General features: G+C 43.3%; 1 protein-coding gene across 2 annotated transcripts in view; it reads right to left on the bottom strand.

Annotated features, from left to right (window-relative positions):
- CELF4 (CUGBP Elav-like family member 4) overlaps window positions 1–18,614 on the bottom strand; it is a 701,688-nt gene extending 683,074 nt beyond the window's left edge. For both annotated transcript variants that reach the window (XM_060280393.1, XM_060280394.1), the window contains exon 1: window positions 18,314–18,614. In XM_060280393.1, coding sequence (XP_060136376.1) covers window positions 18,314–18,593 — 280 coding nt within the window. In that variant the 5' untranslated portion in view covers window positions 18,594–18,614. The remainder of the gene's footprint in view (window positions 1–18,313) is intronic.
- Window positions 18,615–23,265: the final 4,651 nt, after the last annotated feature.

The following is a 23,265-nucleotide window of genomic DNA, read 5'->3' as shown; positions in this document are numbered from 1 at the left end:
GGTATCATCACACTCAAGGTAGCTTCAAATGCCAAAGACTATCTAGTTCCATCTCTAGAAATAAGTAATATGATTGATTGCTATGATTTATTTTATAATTCCTGCCCAGGCCAGGAACAACCCGACCCTCCCAAGGGGGGTTTCAAGAAAGCAGTGAGACAGACCCCTGTCTGAAATCCTGGAGAACCACTGCCACTCAGTTTGGGCAATCCTAAACTAGATGGGAACTGACGGAAAGCTACCTTCCATTCACATGCCTGAAACCTTGGGTCCCATGATGGCAGGAAGGGAGAATGTAAATGTAATGAACGTATCATAAAATTATTAGTTTATTTATATCTGTTCAAACTTTTAGGATAATTCCTTAACAAAGCAGCTCTTAAAAAAAAACCCCACATCATTGAAGCATTAAAAAAATTGCCGCATGATAAAGCAGCTCTAATAATAATAATAATAATAATAATAATAATAATAGTCATCTATTTTTAGTCATCTATAAATCAGCCTAAGGGCATTCCTGGAAATCTAAACATTGTTTGCATGCTGACAAAGTATGTATCAAGAGATAGCCATGCAGAATTCTTTGAGGATGCAAATATCCCAAAAGCGTTCATAAAACTAAGAATGGAGAGCCAGAGCATCTCCAGATACTGTTAAAATACATTACCCACCATCCCTGACTATTGGCCATGCTGGCTAGAGCTGATGGGAGCTGAAGTGTCCCTATTTTCCAGGGACATCCCTGATTTAGAGAAGCCAGGCTGGTTTCTGATTTGATCCCGGAATGTCCCATTTTTCCTTAGGAAGTCCATTCAGAGAAATGTTGGAGGGTATGGAATTGGAGTATCACCACAACTGGGGAGCCACACCCCATCTCTTTTCAAAAGCATTCTTTTGTATACAGATCCCGTAACTTGCAAAATTGCTTGACGGTCTCAATCTCAATCTCCAGGACCTCAAAGATGCTGATCTGTGGAGACTCCTGGAGCAGACTGCTACCAGTCTCAACATCTGCATTGCTAGGGGAGAGATGCATTGCTAGACATATGCTTTTCATGCAAGGCAAAGTGCCTCAAGTTAGACACACACACACACACACACACACACACACACGTCATTCAAGCAGGAAATCACGGGCAATGGCAGGAAGCTGGAAGGACTTCACTGGTAGGATGGGGCACATGGATGGGTTGTATATTGCACAATTCCCCCCCCCCCAATGAGCACAAATGGGACGGCTAGTGTAGAACAGCTGGGAGACCAGAAAGATCACAAACTCTTTTGAAGGAATAGGAAGAGGGAGAAACCATAAGAGCGTCAGATTGGGTCTGGGAAATAAGGGTTCAAATCCATGCTTGGCCATGAAGCTCAAAGGGTGACCTTGGGCTAGTCACTGTCTCTCAGCCTAACCTACCTCACAGGGTTGTTGAGGGGATTAAATGAGGAGAGAGAGAACCATGTGTGTCACCTCCAGCTCCTTGGAGTAGAAGGTGGGATTTTGAAGCAATAAACATATGCAATAAAAGTGAGGTGGGGAGCAGGGAGAGAAACTTTTATTGCTTTAATGGAAAGGTTGGGCTGTTTGTTGCAAAATTAACTGTAATCTCTTTTGGGAAAAAGCCAGTATTGGCAGTGGTTTGGACTCTCCTCTCCATTTGGTAAGGAGAAGATTTGAAGCTCCACCCACCAAGCACCGTGGCTCCCTGCTACCTCCATAGGATTGCAAAAAACTGCTTATCTGAATCACGCCAAAGCCCATCACATCATTTCCAACCACAGCCAGCTGTCACCAGAACCTGACAAGCAGGGCATAAAAGATGATAGACTTGCATCCAACTGTTAGGAGACACCAGGGCTGCAGCGAAAGCCAGCAGCCCACAGATCGTTCAGTGAGTTACTCATTAACCCTGAGCAGTGCTCCCCTCAAATATATCTTCATCTTTTTGGCATATTTTAAAGGCGTTTCTGGAAGCTTAGAAGCATGCGATGCCACAGTGCAAATAATGGGAAGGTGTACCCCCTGACTTTGGTTCAGGGATTCGATCTTGGCAAATCACAAAATGAACTGGCCTGATGCATACCTCTTGGGCTATCGTGTGGATTGGAACTCAAGGCACCTCCAGATGCCACGTTCACTGAACATTCACAAGGATTTGTTGGGGGGGGGAGAGGTTCGACAGGATTGGCCATTTTAATGAGCTTTCTTTCTTTCTGATTTGCTTGTGAGGAGGTTAGAGAAAATGGCAAGACAGGAGATTCCAAATAAAGATTAGGAAGTGGCTTTCTGACGACAGTGGAATAACTTGCCTTGGAAGGTGGTGGACTCTCCTTTATGGGAGATTTTTAAACAGAGGTTGGAAGGCCATCACCAGGGATACTATTGTTGTGATTCGGGGCATTGCAGGGGGTTGGACTAAAGGGTCCTTGGGTCCTTTGAAACTCTACAAGTCTATGTATATGGCAAAGTGAGGGTTATCCCACACTTCCTAGTGCATTTCCTGGTGAGTTTCCTTATTACAGTGGTATACCTCTGGATGCGAACGGGGTCTGTTCCAGAGCCCCGTTCGCATCCAGAGTAGTACGGTACCTGAAGCGCCGAATCTGCGCATGCTCGTCACACGATTCGGCGCTTCTGTGCATGTGTGTGATGTCATTCAGCGCGTCTGTGTATGAGCGAATCGCCGAACCTGTTCCGGCACTTCCGGGTTCGGTGAGTTCGTAACCCGTGATGTATGCAACCCGCAGTGAATGTAACTAGAGGTATTACTGTGCAAAAGTCTGGTTTATCAGAGAAGCGAGTCAAATTTAACTAGGCGAGCTGGATCTTCTGGTAGGTGATGGAGCCACACACCAAAAGTAGCAACAGTCGGGAAGCACCCTTAGCTTTCAACCGGCCTTCCCAGTTCCTGAATGTTTGAACACAGTTCTTGGCTCAAATGAGTTTTATCCCAATTAATACTGAAATGGGTTTAAAATTTTCATGCGAGGTGCTTCCAAATACCAGTTTTGAGGGGAAACGCGTCAATTTCTGCTTCTGTGAAGATCCCTCTTCTCCACCCATTGCAGATTAGTATTAAAAAAAGAGACAGTGTGGTGTAATGGTTAGTGTCAGACTAGTATTTGGGAGACCAGGATTCACATCCTTACTCAGTTAACCTGGTATTTATCTTACTTGCTTTTCAGCGCTGGGCAAAAAGTCTGTACTTCTTAGAGTTTCTTCAACGCAATTTGTCTCCTGCCGCCTGTTTTTATGCTGCTTTTGTGATTTTGTGGCTCTTAGCTTCTTTTATTTGCATTTGAATTGTTCCATATATATATATATATATATATATATATATATATATATATATATATATATGTAAGCCACCTTGGAACTATAATTGGAGGGGGGAAGATAAAATACTGAAAATAGTAAGCAAATGGCACAGACCACCTGCCATATATTTGCTTCATTTCCTATTGCAAAAATATAACCAGAACCAAATCAGTCCCCTCCTTCTACCCCACCCACCCCATGACTTACAGTACTATTGATTGCAAATTGCCTTCATAGTTTAATCCAACAACTTAGCCTAGCAGTTAAACTGATCAAAGCTGATGCTTCTAACAAACTCATTCTTAAAATATTTGAACATGCCGGGGGGGGGGTATTTTCCTCCTTGCACAACAAAAAAACCAAACAAAAACCTCTTCCAGTTCCTTAGGAATGGGGAAGAAATTTAATTTAGTCCTCATTAAGCAGTGAACGTACCTAAATCACACTTACTGAAACTCTATGCACACCGAAACACAGCCGTCGTTCAATACCCGCAACTTCTCCAAATTTCACAATGTGTATGAAAACTCATATACTGGCTCAAAACATGCATAGAGACAAACATGTTAGTAGAAGGGAAAGCGTACACAATTGGACTGAGGTATGGGAAATGGCTCTGCAAGAAAAGTGTGTGTATTAGGTGAAAACGTCATGCAGAAATGTAAATATGGAGGGGATAACGGATGCATTTTCATAAGTGCGTCTTTTTAAAAATGACACATTGGCGTTGTGACGTTGGGAACTGAACCTAAGAGTGGAGAAATGAGAGACTGAGAGGGAAATGGAAAGAGAAATGGAGAGATAGACCCATAACTGTGTCCCCCAGGGTCTACATTTGCGTGAAATTTAATTCTGCAATGCTACTGCTCCTTCCCCGCTTTCTCTGCAGATGGATCAAACAGGGCCCTGCAATAACAGATGAATCACACTTAACCCCTCCTTCCCACCCACCACCCCTCGACTTGCTTCAGCAAGCCGCCGTCTTTGTCCTGCACATCCAGTTCAGCGCATACGGGCTGTGCAGAAAACATACAAAGCTGCCATCTGGAGGTACCCTGAGAAACTAAGTCCCTCTCCTGATCCTTTTAAATAAATCCCCTCTCCCCCTCCTCCTCCAGGTCTCTCTGCCTCTCCCTTCCCTCTGCTAATAATGCTCTATCCTTACATAACACCTTTTGTCTGGGACTTGCCGCAAGCGGGGATCAAGCGCAATGGCATACACCCATGCCAACCGGGAAGCTGTTTTGCCACAACGGCAAAGCTAACCTTAGCTAATTGAAGCCCATGGTCATCTCTCCGTCGATTTGACAGACATGTGCCGGGTCCTTATGCAAACCGTCGCAAAGGGATTCCTCCCAGCGGAGCAGCAGGAGGACGCATGGAAGGGTTAAATGCTTTTAAACCGAAAATCGTGGGGTTTATTTGCCTTGTCTCTTTCGCCTTGAATGTGCCATGGGATGGAACATAGCAAGCAGCCTTTTACACGAGTCAGACTATTGTTACATCTAGCCTGTCCAGATTTCAGACAGGGTTTCTCCCCTAGCTCTACCTAGAGAACCTGAGATATTCTGCCTTTCAATGCAGCCCTTCCTTACTAATATGGGGTTCTGTGTTCTGGAAAGCTCATTAACCAGCGCAGTCCAGTTGCACTTTCAACAATACTCACAGACACAGATTCCTTGTGATGTTTAATGACCTCGGATACAATGGAGGTCACTGGGATTTCAGCATTCTTTTCCCACCACAGGCTCTTGCGATTCCAGCAGGAATACAAGGCCTGCAAGTTCGTGAAATCACGGTAGCCATCACCAAACAACAAAGGGCAAAAGACTTGGGTTTTATTTGGTTTCAGTTTGGTGCTAACTTTTCCTGTGCTTGCTTGTAGAATGCAAAAGCTGCTTCTGCTGTCTTCTCCCCAATGATATGCATATACGAATTCCTGCGGAAAGCAACTATGGTTTCTTCTTTTATTCTTGATTTATACAATAGGTAGCATTGGAGGAATGTCCTTACCTTTGTGAGGTTTCCATGTACATCTAAAAGACACTTACTACATGTGCTGGTCCATTCAAGGCAACATGCATGTATGCAAATGAGGTGCCGCAGAGCATTGTGGGGCAGCACTTTCTGTGCTGTGCTCGCTGTGACTTGAAGGAGTGTGGGCTGAAGTTAGCCCAGGTCCAGGTTCAGGTTTTTTTCAACGGAGGCAGCTTCGCTGCCGCTGCTGCCGTTTCGCTTCAGCCAAGCAGGCTGAGGCAGAACACAGCAGGCAGCATCCCTGCCTGTCCTCTCCAGCTGCCCTGCTTCTAGGGGGGGGGAAGCTGCCCCCTGCCCCACGCTGGGTACGCCCATGCTACTTAAGTTCTGGAACTGTCACAGACACACCTTTCCAGATAATCAATTCCAGTGATTCCCTCCATCCCAAAATAGTTCTTTCCCACAGCTGCCCCCAACAGGTGCTCCCTGAGATGACTACTGCCAAAACATGAGACAGGGGTTAGGAAGTTCTGCAATGGCTCCCCGTCTTCTCTGGGCCAGGTTCAATGTTCTTATACTAGGGTACAACTTAGTTCATGTTTCAACTTAGTTCATGATTCGCAGCATGGCTCAGGTTCATCAATGAGATCATATGAGTAGTTTCCCCATAAACCGAAAACACAACTGTGTAGTGGACCCCACTCTGTGGAGTTTTCTCCCACTAGAAAGCAAGCAAGCACAGTCCCTGCCACATTTCAGAGGCTAAGTAAAAATGATTTTACTTCAGGAGGCCTTTGCACTATGGACTTATGTTTAAACATCCACATATTGTGCCCCCCCCATCAGCTGCCTTCAGTGGGCTACAAATTTCTTTAAATAACAAAGGAAGAAATCAGCCTAGCATCAGATGCCTAGCCTCTTCTCTCTCTCTCTCTCTCTCTCTCTCTCTCTCTCTCTCTCTCTCTCTCTCTCTCTCTCTCTCTGCAAAAGCAAGCACTTTCATTCTCCCAGTCAAATTAACATGCAAAATGTCTGCCCAGGACAAGTAGCAGAACATCCCAGTCAACAAGGGTTAGTTACAAGCCACCTAGCCTGGCCAGCTAAGGATACACGTGAGCTGACTATACCGGAAAACTAAAGCAAGATATGAGCAAAGTATCCGGGAGATTTAGGGTAAAACATGAACCACCCTAAGCAGCCAGAGGAAGACTGTTCAAGCTGAATGGGGTAACCGAATGAGTGCAATGATGTGCTGAGATAGGTGTGGATTGCTGGAGAGGGAGTAGTTAGTATACTGTAAAGCAAGTGAGCCTTGCTATGATGAGATTTATCTGAGTATAAGGCAGTCAGGATGCATATTGTAGGTAGTTCCTTTCCCCCATGAATAATAGCTCGCATAACAGTTCCAAACTTATGGCCTTGATCGATAGGACACTGCAAACTACAGATGCTCTATGGAAGTGCAAAGCCAAGGGAGGGGACAAGCATTGTTTGAAAACCCAATCCATTTTGGATCAGGCCATTGGGCTGTCTTATATTTCTGTTCTCACCTTTTCGGGTGGGAGGGGGTTGGCAAGAAAGCCAACTTCTGCCTCTTCCCTCTCCAACTTAGCTGTTTAAGTTAGAGGGTGGGGAGAGCTTCAGAAAAATGATGTCATCCTCCAGTGTCTGCGGTGAAACTGGGCAAAAGAATAAAAATTATAATAAAAAAAACCTAACTGCTGAGAAAGAAATGAAGGAAGAATGAAAGATCTTTTTTGCTTCCAAACGGGCAAGGGATAATAAGCAGGGCTTGTGAGTCTTCCACGGGTTAGCTTTCAAGGAGTTTCCAGCCCGGACACAATTGGCTCAGGAGAAAGATATCTGTGTCTCCTGCAGCACTTCCAAGGAGCACTTCAAAACATTGTACTTCACCATATTATTAGAAGCAATCAATGCAATTAATATTACATGTGGGCAATTTTGTAAATTCTGCATCGTCTGCCCTCCTTGAACGTTACCGTCAGCAGTGCCTTTATATACACCGACTGGTGCGGCTGGTCAACCAAACTATTGATGCTATTAATAATGAACGGCTAAATGGCCACCTTTGGGACTGGATCTTCCATAGAACGCTCGCAGATCCTTAAAGGAACACCGCCGGTACATTTATCACCACACGGCTATTGCTGTTGCAGGTAAGGTGGTGTTGCGATACTAATCTTTAACTAGCAACTGAATCATTCTCATTTTCAGAGCTTCAGAAACATCTCCTCCTTTCCCTGCCCCTAAGATGATCAGCCAATTAAAGTCTGGCACAAAAGCAGTATAATCGGGAGATTCCCACAGATCCCAAAGTGATAGATTGCTTGGCGATCTCCTTCTCGGTGAAAGAATGTGCGGTTTTATAGCACTTACAATTACCTGAAAACTGCTTCGAATGCCACACTGCATAAGAGCAACAAATAAATTCGTGTGTGCATTTGAAGAGCGGGTTGTATATTGCTATTGAGCTCCACACCAAAGGTTTTTTTTTGGGGGGGGGGAATTCTGTGCATATGTGACTTGGGTCTTCTACGTATGTCCCTCTCTCTATGTTTCATGCATGTCTACATTCAGAGGGGGAGAGAATGCCAGAATATACAGTCAATCCACAGATCGTCTGAAAACTGCAAAGCTTTTGGGCTTTAAACCTGCTGCTGACAAAAACAAAGGTCCAGATACCCACAGCGCAGTAAAAACGGCCAGGCTAGCTTTGAAATTATCCTTTTCCCCGGACCCAGACACAGTACACAAGGAAACCAGACATGGATTAATTAGGTGTGACTGTATCATTAAATTAGGATAATGAACAAACAGCTACGTATCACATTCGACTTGGCATGTAAGGCTCCCCAGCAGCCTTCAAGTCACCTGCCACATTCGCACAGAGCTAAGCTTGTAGCACCCGCTTCAGAAAGGAACAAAACAGCTGCATATCCCTTAGCACCAGTGGGACACACCTGTACCTGGAATACTACTAATGCTCATGTGAGGGGGGGGGGAGTTCTTAAATATTTTATGGGCCAATATGCATATTTTGCATATCTACATTTTTTTTTGTATCTCTACAGGTGCCCATTATGGACACACAGTCATGTTTTTCTCTCCTGTTTCTGGAGCTTCCATGCAAACTATTGGAATGAAAAGGAGTTCTCTTCCAGTTCTGCAAAAAGGAACAGATTTTGGATCACATAGCTGCCAAGTTCTCCCTTTTTTTAAGGGAAATTCCCTTATGCTGAATAGGCTTCCTCACGAGAAAAGGGAAAACTTGACAGCTATGTTTGGATCATGACCCATTAATATAGGAGTGTTGTTTTGGGTGTAACATCATGTTAAAAGATGACAGCGTGTGATGTCCAGTACCCAAGCAATCACAAATAATTGTAAAAAAAAGAGAGAGAGAGAGAGAAGTAAAATCTATTTATTTTTTAAGAAGCCGGCTGTGTGCTCTTGAGCATGCAGGGATCAAAAACTAACTTCAACAGTATTTATCCAGCTTAATTTGTGATTTAAACTTGAAGTTTGCAAACTTATAAACATTTCATGGAAAGGATGAGAGAGAACTGTCTAAACTTTAATGGATGTAGGCATTCATATGTGAATATGAACAATCCCAGACTCATTACGCGAATCTCCCAAATTTCAGTGCTAAACAGGGCAGACACCACATTTAGAACATTCACCGTAACATGTAGACAAATATTTCATCCCTTATGTGTGTGTTTTTCACTCAAAACTATGTCTGTATGTGGCACACGTTTGTAATTTAAATGTTTTCCCACTATTCCTGCAAGTATAAGTCACACAACCTACAGATTATTTCAGGTGTTAAATGTGTGGGTTAAATCTGCACGGATTTGCAGTGCCTCTTTTTAAGAGCCCGAGAAGAAGAAGAAAACTTTACCCAAATTTTCCTGCAGTTTCCTACCTGGGTAAATTTGATATATTCATGTAATTATCAATTTTTGATATATTCCCTAGTTTTTTACTGTTAAACTGCAAGTTTGCCTATTGCACATGCCACACAGTTGTATTTGCTGGAATTCTGTTTATGAAAAGTACCATATCTAAATGTGCATAATTATGCATAGGTGCACCATGTCACAATTAATGAAGAGCAGTTCCATATATGCATTTTAACTAATATATATATATATATATGAAGTTAATCGGAACAACATTAGCCTGGCTAATAAACCTTTTGTAGATTTAGAGTTGAAACAAGTTGCTATAGACACACACACAGGTAAGGGCATACTGATGTTACATGCAGTTATGACTCCAAATACCAACATTTATCTTATTTAAACATCTTATTTAAACTCCAAATACCAACATTTATCTTATTTTAAAAAAATGTATTTTCTGTGCTATTTCCTTTCTGATAATTTTGCTGGGAAATCTTTTGCGGAATTGCCTTTAACTGGCACCTACGATGTGGCAGCCTCACCTAAGGCTCTGGTGGCTACCCTAGGAAACAGTTAAAGTTTAAGCAAAGGTTGTCCATGCTCATGCAGAGAGGAAGGAATAAATGCACGACAATGAGGTAGATCGAAATCGGTACGCCTCATTGGCCAAGCTGTCGGATATTTCTAATGCTAAGTATCTTTAAAACCTTTGATCTGTAGTCAGTCTTAACGAAGGAGACAATTAATTAAAGGCGAGCAACTTGCAATAAAGTTGCATTGTGGTCAGTTTATATACACTGTCCAGAGCTGGTTCACTGGAGTCATTGTCAATTAAAATCTAGCTGGAGTCCAGTTCATTATCATTTTGCCTCCTCCCTCACTTGATCAATATATTTTGGTTGCTCCGTCTTGACAAACCTAACACAATGTCTATATCTATATGTCTCGCCATTCATTTTGCCAGCTGATTATGATTTATTTTTAGCCGCTCCATACGGTTGGGCACTTTATTCAAGAGGCTTTGAGTTGTCATCCGTCTTTATTTTAAGGAGCTGCAATAATAAGACTTCTCTCTCTCTCTCTCTCTCTCTCTCTCTCTCTCTCTCTCTCTCTCTCTCTCTCTCTCTCTCTCTCTCTTTCTCTCTCTCCCCACCCCAGAGAAGATGTCAGTTGTGTATAATGAAAGCACAATAAAAACCGCATTCGCCCGCAGGTTGCATCCCAGCAGTGGCACCAGATGACAAACACAAACGAATGTGATGTCCAGAATGACACCCTTTCTTTAGCTCATGCCAGGCACTGCGGCAGCAAGCAAACTGAACAGCATTTGGGAGGAGGGGTCTAAGACTCCCCCTCCCCTTGAACAGCATCCAATCATATTTTTGTCTATTTGTATGGCTATGAAAGTTGGATGGAAAAGGTCCCGGCTGGGCCAGACCAAAGCAACACCTTCCTCTTTTAACTTTCAGTCTAGCCAGCGACACAAATCTAAAAGTAAGCTTTTACCAGTTGCCGCAGAGTTACTACATACTTTTGTTGCAAGTGAAATTCAAGGTGGATTCATCTGGCCTGTCCAGGTGAAATATCTTGAGGCATTTAGAAGGGCACAAAAAGCATTTCAGTACAATGGTGTTCCAAGCATAAAACAGGTTCTTGGCCCTGGAAGATTCACAGCACCAGCATCTCTAAAAGAGAAGTTTCTACAAATAAATTGTTGGGCCCTGTTAAAGTTTGATTTTGCTATTGTCAAACACTGCCTTAAATATGCCTACAGAACTTGTGCATAACGTATAACCAGAATAATAATGGCCACACAGGAATCCAATAAACAATTCTGGTTCCCCTCCTTAAAGAAGATTTCCAAATCAGGAGCCTGATCCAAATAATTATAATAAGCGGCACTAACAGATGTTAGAGTAAACATCTGTTTGTAGAGAGGCATCTGGAAACCACAATTCAATGCACGCTCATCTATGATCAATGATAGATCCAGACAGACAGGGAGCTCAACTGATGCTTAATGGAGTGAAGCCATCATGAATTGGGAATGGTCTTGGTTTGTGTGAGTTACTATGTCATACATATGTAGCGGCATTTATTTGAGTTTGTGAGCTGCAATTTCTGGATGTGCGTGTGACATCACAAGAGTGAAACCAATGGCCATAATGGAAACCTGGATCCCTCTCTTTGAGGCTGCACAATTTCCTCTGGTAGACTGAACCAAGGCTGAGGGCCACTTCGCACCTCTAGGTCCATCACTATGAAGGCTGAACTAAGTGGTTTCTCCACCTGTGCGAATGAGCTCTTAAGCCAGGATCAACAAGTAGTAAGATGTGAAACATTTGCCATGACCACATGAAGCAACTGTAAACTCTCAAATCTAAACTCTGGTACAATTCACAGATACCTCCAGTTCAGGATAAAACTGTTGTTTGTCTGGAGTCAATGACTGGAAGTGAATGTACCCCTTTCTGCAAGATTAAAGGTAAAGGGGTAAAGGGACCCCTGACCATTAGGTCCAGTCGTGACCGACTCTGGGGTTGCGCGCTCATCTCGCATGATTGGCCGAGGGAGCCAGCATACAGCTTCCAGGTCATGTGGCCAGCATGACAAAGCCGCTTCTGGCAAACCAGAGCAGCACATGGAAACGCCGTTTACCTTCCCGCTGTAGCGGTTCCTATCTATCTACTTGCATTTTGACGTGCTTTCGAACTGCTAGGTTGGCAGGAGCTGGGACCAAGCAACGGGAGCTCACCCCGTCACAGGGATTCGAACCGCCGACCTTCTGATCAGCAAGCCCTAGGCTCAGTGGTTTAACCACAGTAATTTCTGCAAGATTACCAGACTGATTAATAGGAGTCCACCCTTCCCCTGTTCACTGCTTCCTATTGTCTGGCTCAATGTCCTTGGCTCTCAGCTGATAAATATGGGATTCTAGCTCAACTGCTTTGGAGTCATAAGTCTCTCTGCCTGGTGGGGCAAGCATAAGCATTCATGGAGGACATTCAATTTCTAAAAGCAAAAGACATCACAGCCTTCCAAACTACCACTTCCAACATTGGGAAACCTTTCAATGAAAAACAGGTAGGGGCTCCTGTTATTTCTTCCACAGACTTCAGGACTGCCCTTGTCTCAGTGTTATCCAGTTCTCAATGGAGTACAAACTAATTTTCACCAACTTTTTGCCACAGTCAACAAAAGTATGGTTACTTCCCCACACCCTTTCCATGGAGACTACTTTGCTGCATGTCAACAGCGTTCAGCAATGTTGAGTAAGTCTCTGCAAACTTTCTTATACTTCGTATTCTCTGCATTATTGTTGCTACACTTTTTTTCGTTATTCACTCCTCAAAGGAGGAAACGATAGATTTAAAATCAATAATACAGAAAGGAAGTGTGATTAAAACAGCCCGAGACTTGTTATACTAAAATTAGTCCAGGAGCAATTTAGATTAAAACAGAAAGACCCCCATCTTTCACCCTGGAGTCTAATAGGATTGTGCACCTACATATATCACTACAGAAAGTGTTTTGTAAAATCAGGGCCTACTCCTAAATTCCTAGGGGATACCTCTCCTGAAGAATGGCCTCCCTGATTATCTTAAATGAAAAGATTTATATAGGAACAGGCCCTTCCTCAACATCCAAGTGTGAGGACACAAGAGGCCCAACATCTGCAGCCAATTGGTGCAGTGATTATGTCTCTAAAGTACAGGTATTTATTTTCACAATGAGAATTGTCAACCCTTCTTACATCCTCAACCAATTGCTCTGTATATCCCTTATTTTCCTTTGTTCTCTTCAGGGTACAGGGAGGCAATTGTCCTGTTAACTGTCTCCTCTGACATGCCCATGTTCTTCCGCCAGTCAGAGGCATTGGAATGTGGGCTATTGTGGAATAACAAAAAAATAATTTGAATTTCTCTACATCTCTGAGTCAGAAAATATGTTTATGGTATCCCAATAAAACACCTGAGAGAACATGCTTCATCTCCAAACTCCCTTAGAGCAATGAGTCTTATGTGAGGGAGAAAATACGGGATAAATATTCATTAAAGTAGAAACTTTAAACACACACACACAGCACGCACCAGGATACCTTTAATATTACTAGCATGATTAATGCAAGGGTGAGTAAGAATACAACATTTATTTGGGAAACTATCATAAATAGGTTTTACTTTTGGCAGGGCGAGGCAAGGAGGTTCTTCATTTGCCATTCTAAAAAACAAAACACCCCCACACACACACACACACATACACATACTTCCACATTCATGGGTACTGTATTGCAATTGGAGAAGGAAAATGGATTATTATTTCTTTGTCATAAAACTAACCCACTGTGGTTTGTTGGTTTAACAGTTGGTTCTTTTTGGCTGCAGGTAGAATGCTCCCCCCCCCTTTGATGCTGTTTTTGTGTGTGTATGTGTATTCCCTCTTTGAAACTCGATCTGGATTACAACCCAACTAAAGACTAAGCAGGTTGCTTTCAGTCACGCAAGCCTTATGTTTCAATTATGGAGGCATTTATTCAACACCTGTATTTAGCTGTGTCCCTTTCCGAGTACATTTTCATTTCCCCAAGTCTTTTTTATCGCTCCGTACAGTGCATCTTAATTTAACAATCATTGCACTTCTAAATCTCACAGCTAACCTGAAAACTGATATTGCACTGAGGTTGAACAAAGCTTTAATTCACATCTGTCTCTCCCACTCTGGCTTCTCTCTAATAAAAGAGACTATTGTGAATTGGGTAATTTGTGGACTTATAAGACCAGGTGTTTTCAACTCCGAAAATGACCTATGTTTCTGAGAAGGAAACAGACAACAGTTGAATGTGAGGTTTGGCCTTTTAATGTGTGGGGGGGACATCCCCCCACCATCTTGGTGATGGATAGTAACAATTTTCCATGAGCTGCATTGCTCAGATGAGACTTGAAAGGACACCCTATCTTTCAGGGTAATGGAGTCCTCAATGCTTATGATCCTTCTCACAACTCTGCTTTTTTAACGCCCATTAAACCCCTTGTGTATGTGTGTGGGTTTGTGTTTGCTAAATCTCACTACCAGATCTAGCCTGACTTCCTAAGGACTATCAAAAAAAAAGATGGCATATCCCAGTTAAAAACGCACTGCGGGCCTTGGTTACGAATCAAGCATGGATAGAAAGAAATACTATTGAAAACCACTTGGGATGGTCCTGTTTTGATTTCATTCATTTATAAATATTAAGATTAAATGCCACTTAATTGGCCTTAAATTATTTCCAAAGATAACATATTATAATATGTCTGTCCTGAGAGCACTAACCTTTATGCCTCTGAGTAACTCAGACCTAAAACAGATGCCTCCGCTAAGCATGAATTGGGTGGGGGAGTTGTGAATGAATTTGTTGTCAGTGTGTCTGATTAGCTCACTTGCTTTGTATGTTTGTATATGTTGCAAAAATGAGTGGGATGGTTTGAGCTGCCAAGACTTCTGCCTGTCAATGATCGAGATAAACTGTGAACAAAATCCCTGTAGGGGCCACCTTCCTCAAGCACTTTCCTGCCCCCTCAAAAAAAGAAAAAGAAAAAGATAACAGCGCTATACCGATCTAAGCCGAATCAGCAGTTGACACACAGATTATATTTGATCTGGAATTTGCATAGATCTTAAATTTCATTTCACCTTCCTAGAACCCGAATGAGAAGTACATATCTCTGGTGGGAGTTTTTCTGTGCATCCTTAAACTAGTTATGCCCATTCCTCTCTCTCTCTTACTATGCTACTGACAATGGGACTTAGTCCCCAGGAAGTGGACAGAGTCCCCTCTAATCTACGGTAGGAGCAAGCCCTGTTGAACTCAATTGGACTTCCTTCTGAGAGGGTCTGTTTGAAACCTTTTAGCCAAGGCACAACAAAACCCAAGGGTGTGCATGCGTTCACACACAAACACAGTCACAACATTGCACTCTGAAGTAACTCAGTGGATTTCAGTACACTTACCTGCCCTGAATAAGTGACTGTAGTCTAATACGATATTTAGAGGTTTGTGGCAGGCTTAATAAACAAAGCCACTTCTCTCAATCATTCCATAAGCTATTTCAGTGAGAGACATACCTGCCTAGGAAGGTCTGCAAATAAGTACCGCTAGAGGTATTTGTCCCTGTCTCACCTATGGAAAGCATTTTCTTCCCACTACAGGATGTGAATGAGCAGAGAATGGTATAGGAACCAGAGCACACGAAGGAAGGGAATTGTATGAAGTCTTATGGTTGCATTAGTTTCCGATTTAAATGCAGTCATGAAAAGAGGGAGGCAGGGGGAAATGGCAAGATAAATATGATCCTATTTCTCCAAGCCCTGTCATGCTTTTTGACTTTCCACTAATTAACCAGCAGTGGCAAGCAACCCCCCCCTCCCCAACACACACTAGGTAGCCAAAGGCACATTTTTATCAGGATTAGTGAGCAAATCTGTAACATCACAGAGGACTCTTCTCAGATGGGCTAAATCAGGCCAGGAGTATCAGCCCTGGGTGCCTTTGGAAACCACAGTAAATCCTCCTGCCGTGCCATATGAATAATGAGAGGGATTGGGTTGGGTTGGCTGCTGTACGTTCCTCTCGCTGCTCCGAGAGATTAAAAAATGAACCTGGTTACTAAACAAGCTTGTACTTATGCAAATTGGCCCGAAGGGCTTATACCTTGACACTTGGACACTCCTTACAATTCACCTTGAAATACAGTAAGATGCAGAGGAGTGAAAGTTAAGTATGCCTTGAGCAAGACTCTGCCCTAAAACTAAGCAACCCAGGGAAGGCAAACGCTTAATGGGGAGAGTGGGATGCAGATTTGCTGAATGAAAGAGGCGCAAGTTTTCTGGATTCTAACAAAGCCCATTTAGCTAGTTTCTCTGGCACATCCTACCCCTGGAGGTCTGGGTGGGTTACACGAAGCACACAATAAAATAGCCTAAAACTAAAATCATGCTAAATAAATGATTCAAGAAACCCCCATCATCGTTAAAATGTTAACACCTGGCTACCCAAACCTAGACAAAATAGGGCAGGTATTATCTATTGGACTTTCATCTGTTTAAAACTCTTTGTCATAATTATAATATGTGTGTGCATGTGTGCTCTCTTAAATGAAAATAAAAGAGCCATGAGCCAACCATTAAATAATAAAAAAAGATCATTGAAATACACACACATTCTTCTCCTTCTTTCCCCCCCCTTTCATGTAATCGCCCGATGTAGAATTTGTATTTACTTAGAAAAGCTTTATAAACTTTTCGTGCATTGATGGTAGTGGAGAACCACCCCCCCCCCCCAAAAAAAACAGACATCGCCCAAAGGGGATGAAGCTACCCATCAAATCTACACCTCTCTTATTAAGCCTCAAGAACCCCACCTTCCAGGAAGCTTGAATGGATGGCAAAATAAGATTCTGGTTTGTAGTGACTGCAGAAGAGAGGGGGGGTGGCTGTAGTGAAGGAAAGAAAGGCAGTTGTCAGTTGCCACCCCCAGAGTTTTTCCCGTGCAGCATACTCTCTCCCTTTCCCTTCCCCCACCCCTTTGCAACACCAACTCTTCCTCTTTTAAAAATAACTTTCTATTTGCATAACCATCCCCTAGCGGATTGGGGGGGATGGGGGGATTCAAAACGTGTCATTAACTTTTTGAAGATTTACTGCTGGACACACACGGCTGGCTTAGCACGTTGGAAAGCATTTCTCTGGGATTTGAAGTGGGAATGGAAATCTGGCGGCTAGATCCCCACCCCCACCCCCATGCACTTCTTCCACATTTTGGTTCTCCCTTATTGAAGTTTCCCGTGTATTCTACGTTACTATTACTATTACTATTATTACCTCTTCTGAACCGAGAAGTGGAAAGGCAAACCCATAAGAGAAAAGCAACCAGAGAAATCCCGAGTAGAGCAAAGCACTTCTTCCGCCGTCAGACTTTATCTACTAGCTTATGCCTAAACCAGTCCTTTAGGTCAATCGCATCCAACTTATTCACTTCAGTCCCACTTTTCAGGCAACGCGATCGATACACTGGCATGCCTTTTTGCAAGCCCTCTCCTCACTCCCCACCCCACAAAGAAACATACACTTCCTCCCCTTTTGTGATCTTTAAACTACACACCAAAGCATTGCAGGGGAAACCCGAGTAGAAGAAAGGAGAAGGGAAACGCTAGGGACTTCCACCCCAAACCCCCGCGAGTGAGGACAACAAGAAGAAAGGTTTCAGCCAAAGAAAGGAGTAGACGGGTTCCACAGCACGCGCCCCCCCCACTCCATCCCTCCCCTCAAAAAAAGAAAAAAAAGAAACTCTGATCACCGTCATTAAAAAGTTCCTGAGCTCCCCTCTCCGCTGCTGACCCAATGAGGTATACCCCCACCCCACCCCGTCTCCAGAAGTGGATGCCTGAACAGCCCACACATGCTTCGCTCCGGATGCATCGCTGAAACCTCTTCTCCCCTCTCAGTAATTCTCCTCTCTTTATCTCTCTGGCTAAATATACAGACAAACACAACATTGCTGATTTCTTTCTTCTTTGAGATTCCACGGTGAGGACTTCTTAGCAAAAGAGCAGAAAATCCTAACACCCGTTCCTTTGCTCTCTTCCTCCCCCCGCCCTATTAATTTCTCCCTCTTCCTAGGGTCCGCCGTTGTCTGGTCTGGGACCGGCTGCAAAATAACCATCACCTCCCTTTCCCCGCTTCCCTCCCGTCCACCCACCTACCCAAAGCCTCTGTGTTTGGGCAGAGTCCGCGCAACCCAAATAGCAGCAGCCCGTTTCAGCACCACGAGCCGCTGGACAGCTCCGTCCATCCTTTCCCATACACCCTTATGGATAGTTGCGGTCCCTCCCTTCGTTTCCCCGGTGGGCTCTTGCTAGCTACATTTGTGTTTAAACTTCCCCCACCCTGGAGATCAGTCGGATCTATAAGAGATCAGCCTCCCCCCCCCACCTCTCTTTATGGGCTTCCAACCTAGCAGGATCAGCCCCCCACCAGCACCACCTCCTTCCCCGGACTCTCCCCTCCTCCAAGCCCCTGCGAATAAGGGGGAAAGTTAAGAAGCGGACCTCACCTTTGTGCATGCCAGTAAACCTGTCCTTCAGCACCGTCAGTTCATAGATCTTTCCGAACTCTTCAAAGAGAGGTTTGAGGTCCTTCTCGTCCAGGTTGCGAGGGATTTGCCCAATAAAGAGCTTGATGGCATCGTGGTCCTTCATGGGAATGGTGGATGTGTTCCCTGGACTGTGATTTAATCCGTTCATGTGCCCGTTGGTGTTGGGGTTAGTGTGGTTGCTACTGAGGCTGGGATTGTCTGCTTGTCCGTTTGCTAACGTGGCCATCTTTATATACATAGAGAAAAATCTTCTTTTCCTTTTTTTCCCACCCCCCCTCGCTTCCTCTGTTCCTCTCTCCCGCTCCCTCTTTCTCTCTCTCACACACACTCCCTCTCTCTCTCGCACACATACACACTCTCAAACAGGAACACACACACACTCTCTCTCACACACACACATTCACTCCACCCTCTCTCTCTCGCTCGCTCTCGCTCTCGCTCTCGCTCGCTCTCCCGCTCTCTCTCTCTCGCTCTCTAGGTCTGAACTGATTTTTTTTAATACATTGAACAGCCAGGATCTCTGTCCTTTCCGTTTAAACAGGCTGGATCGGTTCAAAATGCCAGTGAGGCTGGGGGGTAGGGGGCGGGAGGGAGGGGGAGAGGCGCGCGCGGGGGTGGGGATGGATGGAGACCGGGGGGGAGGCGGGTGGGGGCTGGAGGGGCACTTTCTTTCGCTTTGGTTCCACCGAACCCCCTCGCCCCTCCTCCCACTTCACCCCCACCCCACCCCCACCCCCGTCTGCCTGCCCAGTGGTAGATTCCAGTCCTTGCCTTGGCTATAAATAGCGTCAGGCGCATGGTTCTTTGAGAGAGAGAGAGAGAGAGAGAGAGTCAGTGTCTATTGTGGTAACCGAGCAAACGGGGAGCGGTTGCATTTTGCAGAAGCCAAGCGATTTTTCGTAATTTTTTTTACTTAATATTTTTATGGGGGTGGGGTCGCTCCCCCTTCTTTTTGCATTTCTTATTTTTTAAAAAAATAATAATACTATTCTTATTATTTTCCAGCTTCTGCAAACCCAACCATCTCGACTTTTCCTTCCAGTAATGGCTAGGAAAAAGAAAGCCTTTTGTTTGAGAAGGAAAAGCAGAGAGAGAGAGAGAGCGCGCAAAAACAAAATAGCCCAAATAAAACGAGGTTGTGCTGGCGAGGTGTTTTTTTTTTTAACTATTTAAATCAATCTCTCTCTCTTATTATTATTTTTTTTAATATCCTCTCTCTCCTAAAACACTGCTAATAAAAGAACTACAGATATGAAGGCAACCTGGACATCAGAGGTGTTTTCTTGTTGTGGTGGTGATATGATAGTGAAAGTGGTGATTGTTATTATCCGTGTCTTAGCTTTCTCCATTTGTGTCTGTGTTTCCAATTCTGTCTGGGCTGTTAATTACTTTTCCTTCAAATTAGCTTGGCATTTTTTCCTCGGCTATAAAAGGGTGATTTGGGGAGGGGGGAAGGAGGCTGTATTATAGTGGGGCTCATTTCCTTATAAAAGGTAAAAATTTCTACCCTGAACCGTCTCGGTGCAGTTTCTTGGGGTGGTTGTTTTTTTTTTGCTCATTGATAGGGGAGTAAACATTTTCGCTCTGCTCTCGCAGTAGGCACCAAATGTTTATAGGAACAAATGTTTATAAATGTTTATAGGAACAATGCATTATACTTAATTAAGTCACACTGTAATAAAAGAAGTAGGATCCCCCCCTCCCACCGTCCTCCTTCCTCACTGTTGTTATTTGGGGGGGCGGGGAGGAGGGAGAAGCAGGCATCGGATTAAAAAAAATACAACATGTAGCTCAAAGCAATTTTTCTTAGCTTTAAATGAAATCTCGCAGAAACATCTGGTGGCATAAGCTTCTACTAGAGGCAGGGAAAATACGAGTGTGTTGAGAAAGGAGAGCTTTTGCAGCCTGCAAGTTACTCTGTTTAGACACACAGAGAGGGAGATCTATATATAAATGTTGAGTGGTTATTTTGTTCTAGATTTTATATATATATATATATATATATATATATATATATATATATATATAATCTGCACACACAATATTTTCAAGTGGATTATCTTCTCGTTCATAAACGAGCTGCAGAAGGCATCCACTTTCCTAAACAAATTTATGAACATTGGCAGGGGGTTTATCTGAATTCATTAAATGCATTTTGGATATTGATTTAAGGTACCTGCCTGCAGCTTTTGAGGTATGGTGGGATTATTTTCTTTTCTTTTCTTTTCTTTAAAAATAAATGGTTCAAGTGACAATTTCCAGACTGGTTGCTGTCTCAGTATCTTGCAACAAAAATGACGAGAAAGAGTCTTGGGACACCTTAAAAGCTCGCAGATGTATTGTGGCACCAGCTTCTGTGGGCTACAGTCCACTTCATCAGAGGCATGAAGCGTTAGCATGAGTTACAGGTATACGTGTGAGAGTGTGTGTGTGTGTGCACACACACACACATGGTTTGGGAGATGGTTAATTAAAGTGATGCATCCATTAGGAGAGAGAGAGACAAGGTCTTGCTTGCATATTTAAATCAACTCTTATCTTTCCAGCCGTGTGTTTCATAAGAATATAATCTCAGTTCCTTGTACACCACTGTACATTATATTGAAGGGGGGGGGTGATGAAAAGGACTAGGAGTGCATTACTTTAAACAGAAGGGGCAGTATTGTGGAAGGCTAAGGCTGATAGTCCGTTTGCACACTTACGTGGGAGTAAGCCTCATAGACCCCCCCATGGGACTTACAACTAAACTTGCTTAGGAGATGGTGGGTTGATGAAATGTTTGTTTTCAAATGTCCTATTGATATATGCATGTTCCTTTAATATGTTTGCCTTTAAAAAGAAAACAAAGTCATGGGGAGTTTGCAGGCACATGGGCCTCGCAGAGAGAAAAGACCCAAGCAACCTTGGCAATTTTGTGGATAGCAAGCAGGGCATTAAAATATAACTCTCCATGAATCTGGCAGGTATCTGTAAGGGAGCCCTTAGGTTTAATGGCCAATTTGCTTACAGCACAAACACACAATTTCTATAGGGACCCAACCTTTCATGACCCAGGTTGCATTTTTGAGCATACATGTGGAGTTTCTGTGCACATACTGGTTTCTGTGTACAGTAGTGCTTAAATTGGTTTTGCTCGGGAATACTTAGCAGCTACTCCCAGGTTATGCTAGGGTTAGGCTGCAGTTCCTTTGGGTAGATTATGACTTACCTTTGGTGAATTCTGGACACTAGTTTAAGGTGTGCATGAAAGCTCTCAAGAACTATCTATGAAGCAAAGCAGCCACAGTATAAATAAAAGTTTTTGTTAACTCAGATATAAATAACAGACTTTAGAAGGGAAGTAAACCAGGCAGGAGTCACCAGTTCCCTTTTCTTTTTAACCAGATATGGGGGTATCTCTGTATATATCGCAAATGGCTTGTGCATTGTACATATCTCTGTGTCTATTATTTCCAGTGTGCAAGTGCCTTTTGGCAGGTGATTTGTAATAATGCAAGGCAGTGACATAAAGTGTGTAGTGACCAGTAATTGCAGAAAATGGAAAAGGTTACAAATTCTCAGAGTGCCCACATGACCAACTTGGGGGATGTTCATTCATTCTAGGGTAATTTGGTCATCTGCTATATCCTGCTAAATGATAATGGAATTTATTATTATTTTTTACTACACAACAGGTGTAGCAATCACATTCCACACAGAGATTTTCCACTTTTACTGTTTGGTCATTTCTGTTGTTGTCATTGCCTGCATCAATCTGTATTTGATCCTAGGCACTTAAATTAGGGAGGGGGAGAATATGTGTTCATTTTGCTGGCTGAAATAAAGGGAATAACTTTGTTTTCCGTGGTGCAAAGAAAAATATATGCGGAACAGGAAAGGGAGACCTTTGGAATGAACGATGTTAAACTCAGGAGAACAAGCATCTGGTGAAACTAGAAGCTAGCCATTGGCCGGTAAAATGAACAAATGCTAAACACTTTCCCAAGGTCTCCATCTCCTGTATATGTGCTCAAGGCACCTGCTATTCTAGCTGGACAGCAACTGGAAAAAGGAGGCTGATGGAAAGAGTCTTTTGATTCTGGAAATACTCTTTTGATCATTTGCGCCGTGTGTCCTAATAGTTTTCCACTGTCAGGAAGCATTTGAAGAAAGAAATGAGCACTAGTAATTATGGATGTCCACTGTTTTAAAACATGACAATACCCCCCCCCCAAAAAAACCCAACAACTATCATGGAACAAAGCAATCAGAGTTTTTCTGGAGAAAGGCAGCTTTCTGTCCTAACCTGCACATCCAGTTGTGTATATATATCCTGTATGAAATCAGAGCAGCATTCCATGACTTTAGCCCCTCAAACCCTCTCCCCCCCCAAAAAGGCACAATATATGCACAATGAGACTATTTTATTTTCATTTTTACTCAAATGCTGTTTTTAAGTGGTGTTGGTTTTTGCATTTTTAACACTCCCCATCTAATTCTATAGACAGTGCAAATTATGAAAATGTACTTGCCATTGATTAGCGTCTTTGAGTTGCAAAATTCATTTTGATAAATCTTCCTTTGTTTGTACATCAGTGTCCCCCCCTCCAAGAACAACTGTTTGGCATTGGAAGGGGGGGGAGAGTGATGGAAGATCCATTGACACATTGTTGTGTGATTGAACTACCTTCACGATTCATGTAATTGGTTAAAAATGCTGCTTGTCCAAATTGTGGACACCTGATTCTCTGGAGCAGGATGTTTAAGGTGGGCAACGTGGATCCTGCCACAGCTCCAAAGGGAGGTAAGGTGCAGGTGGGCCCTATCCTGCTACAGTGCATACTTTGCAGGGATGTTGAGGTTAGGAAGAAGACGAAGGTAGTGTATCAAAAAATAATAATAATGATATATGTACGGACAAGGGACTGAGG

Source organism: Zootoca vivipara, chromosome 11, assembly GCF_963506605.1.
Source record: "Zootoca vivipara chromosome 11, rZooViv1.1, whole genome shotgun sequence".
Lineage (NCBI taxonomy): Eukaryota > Metazoa > Chordata > Lepidosauria > Squamata > Lacertidae > Zootoca > Zootoca vivipara.
Note: the sequence above shows the minus strand (reverse complement) of the source record. Positions and strands in the feature narration are given on the sequence as shown.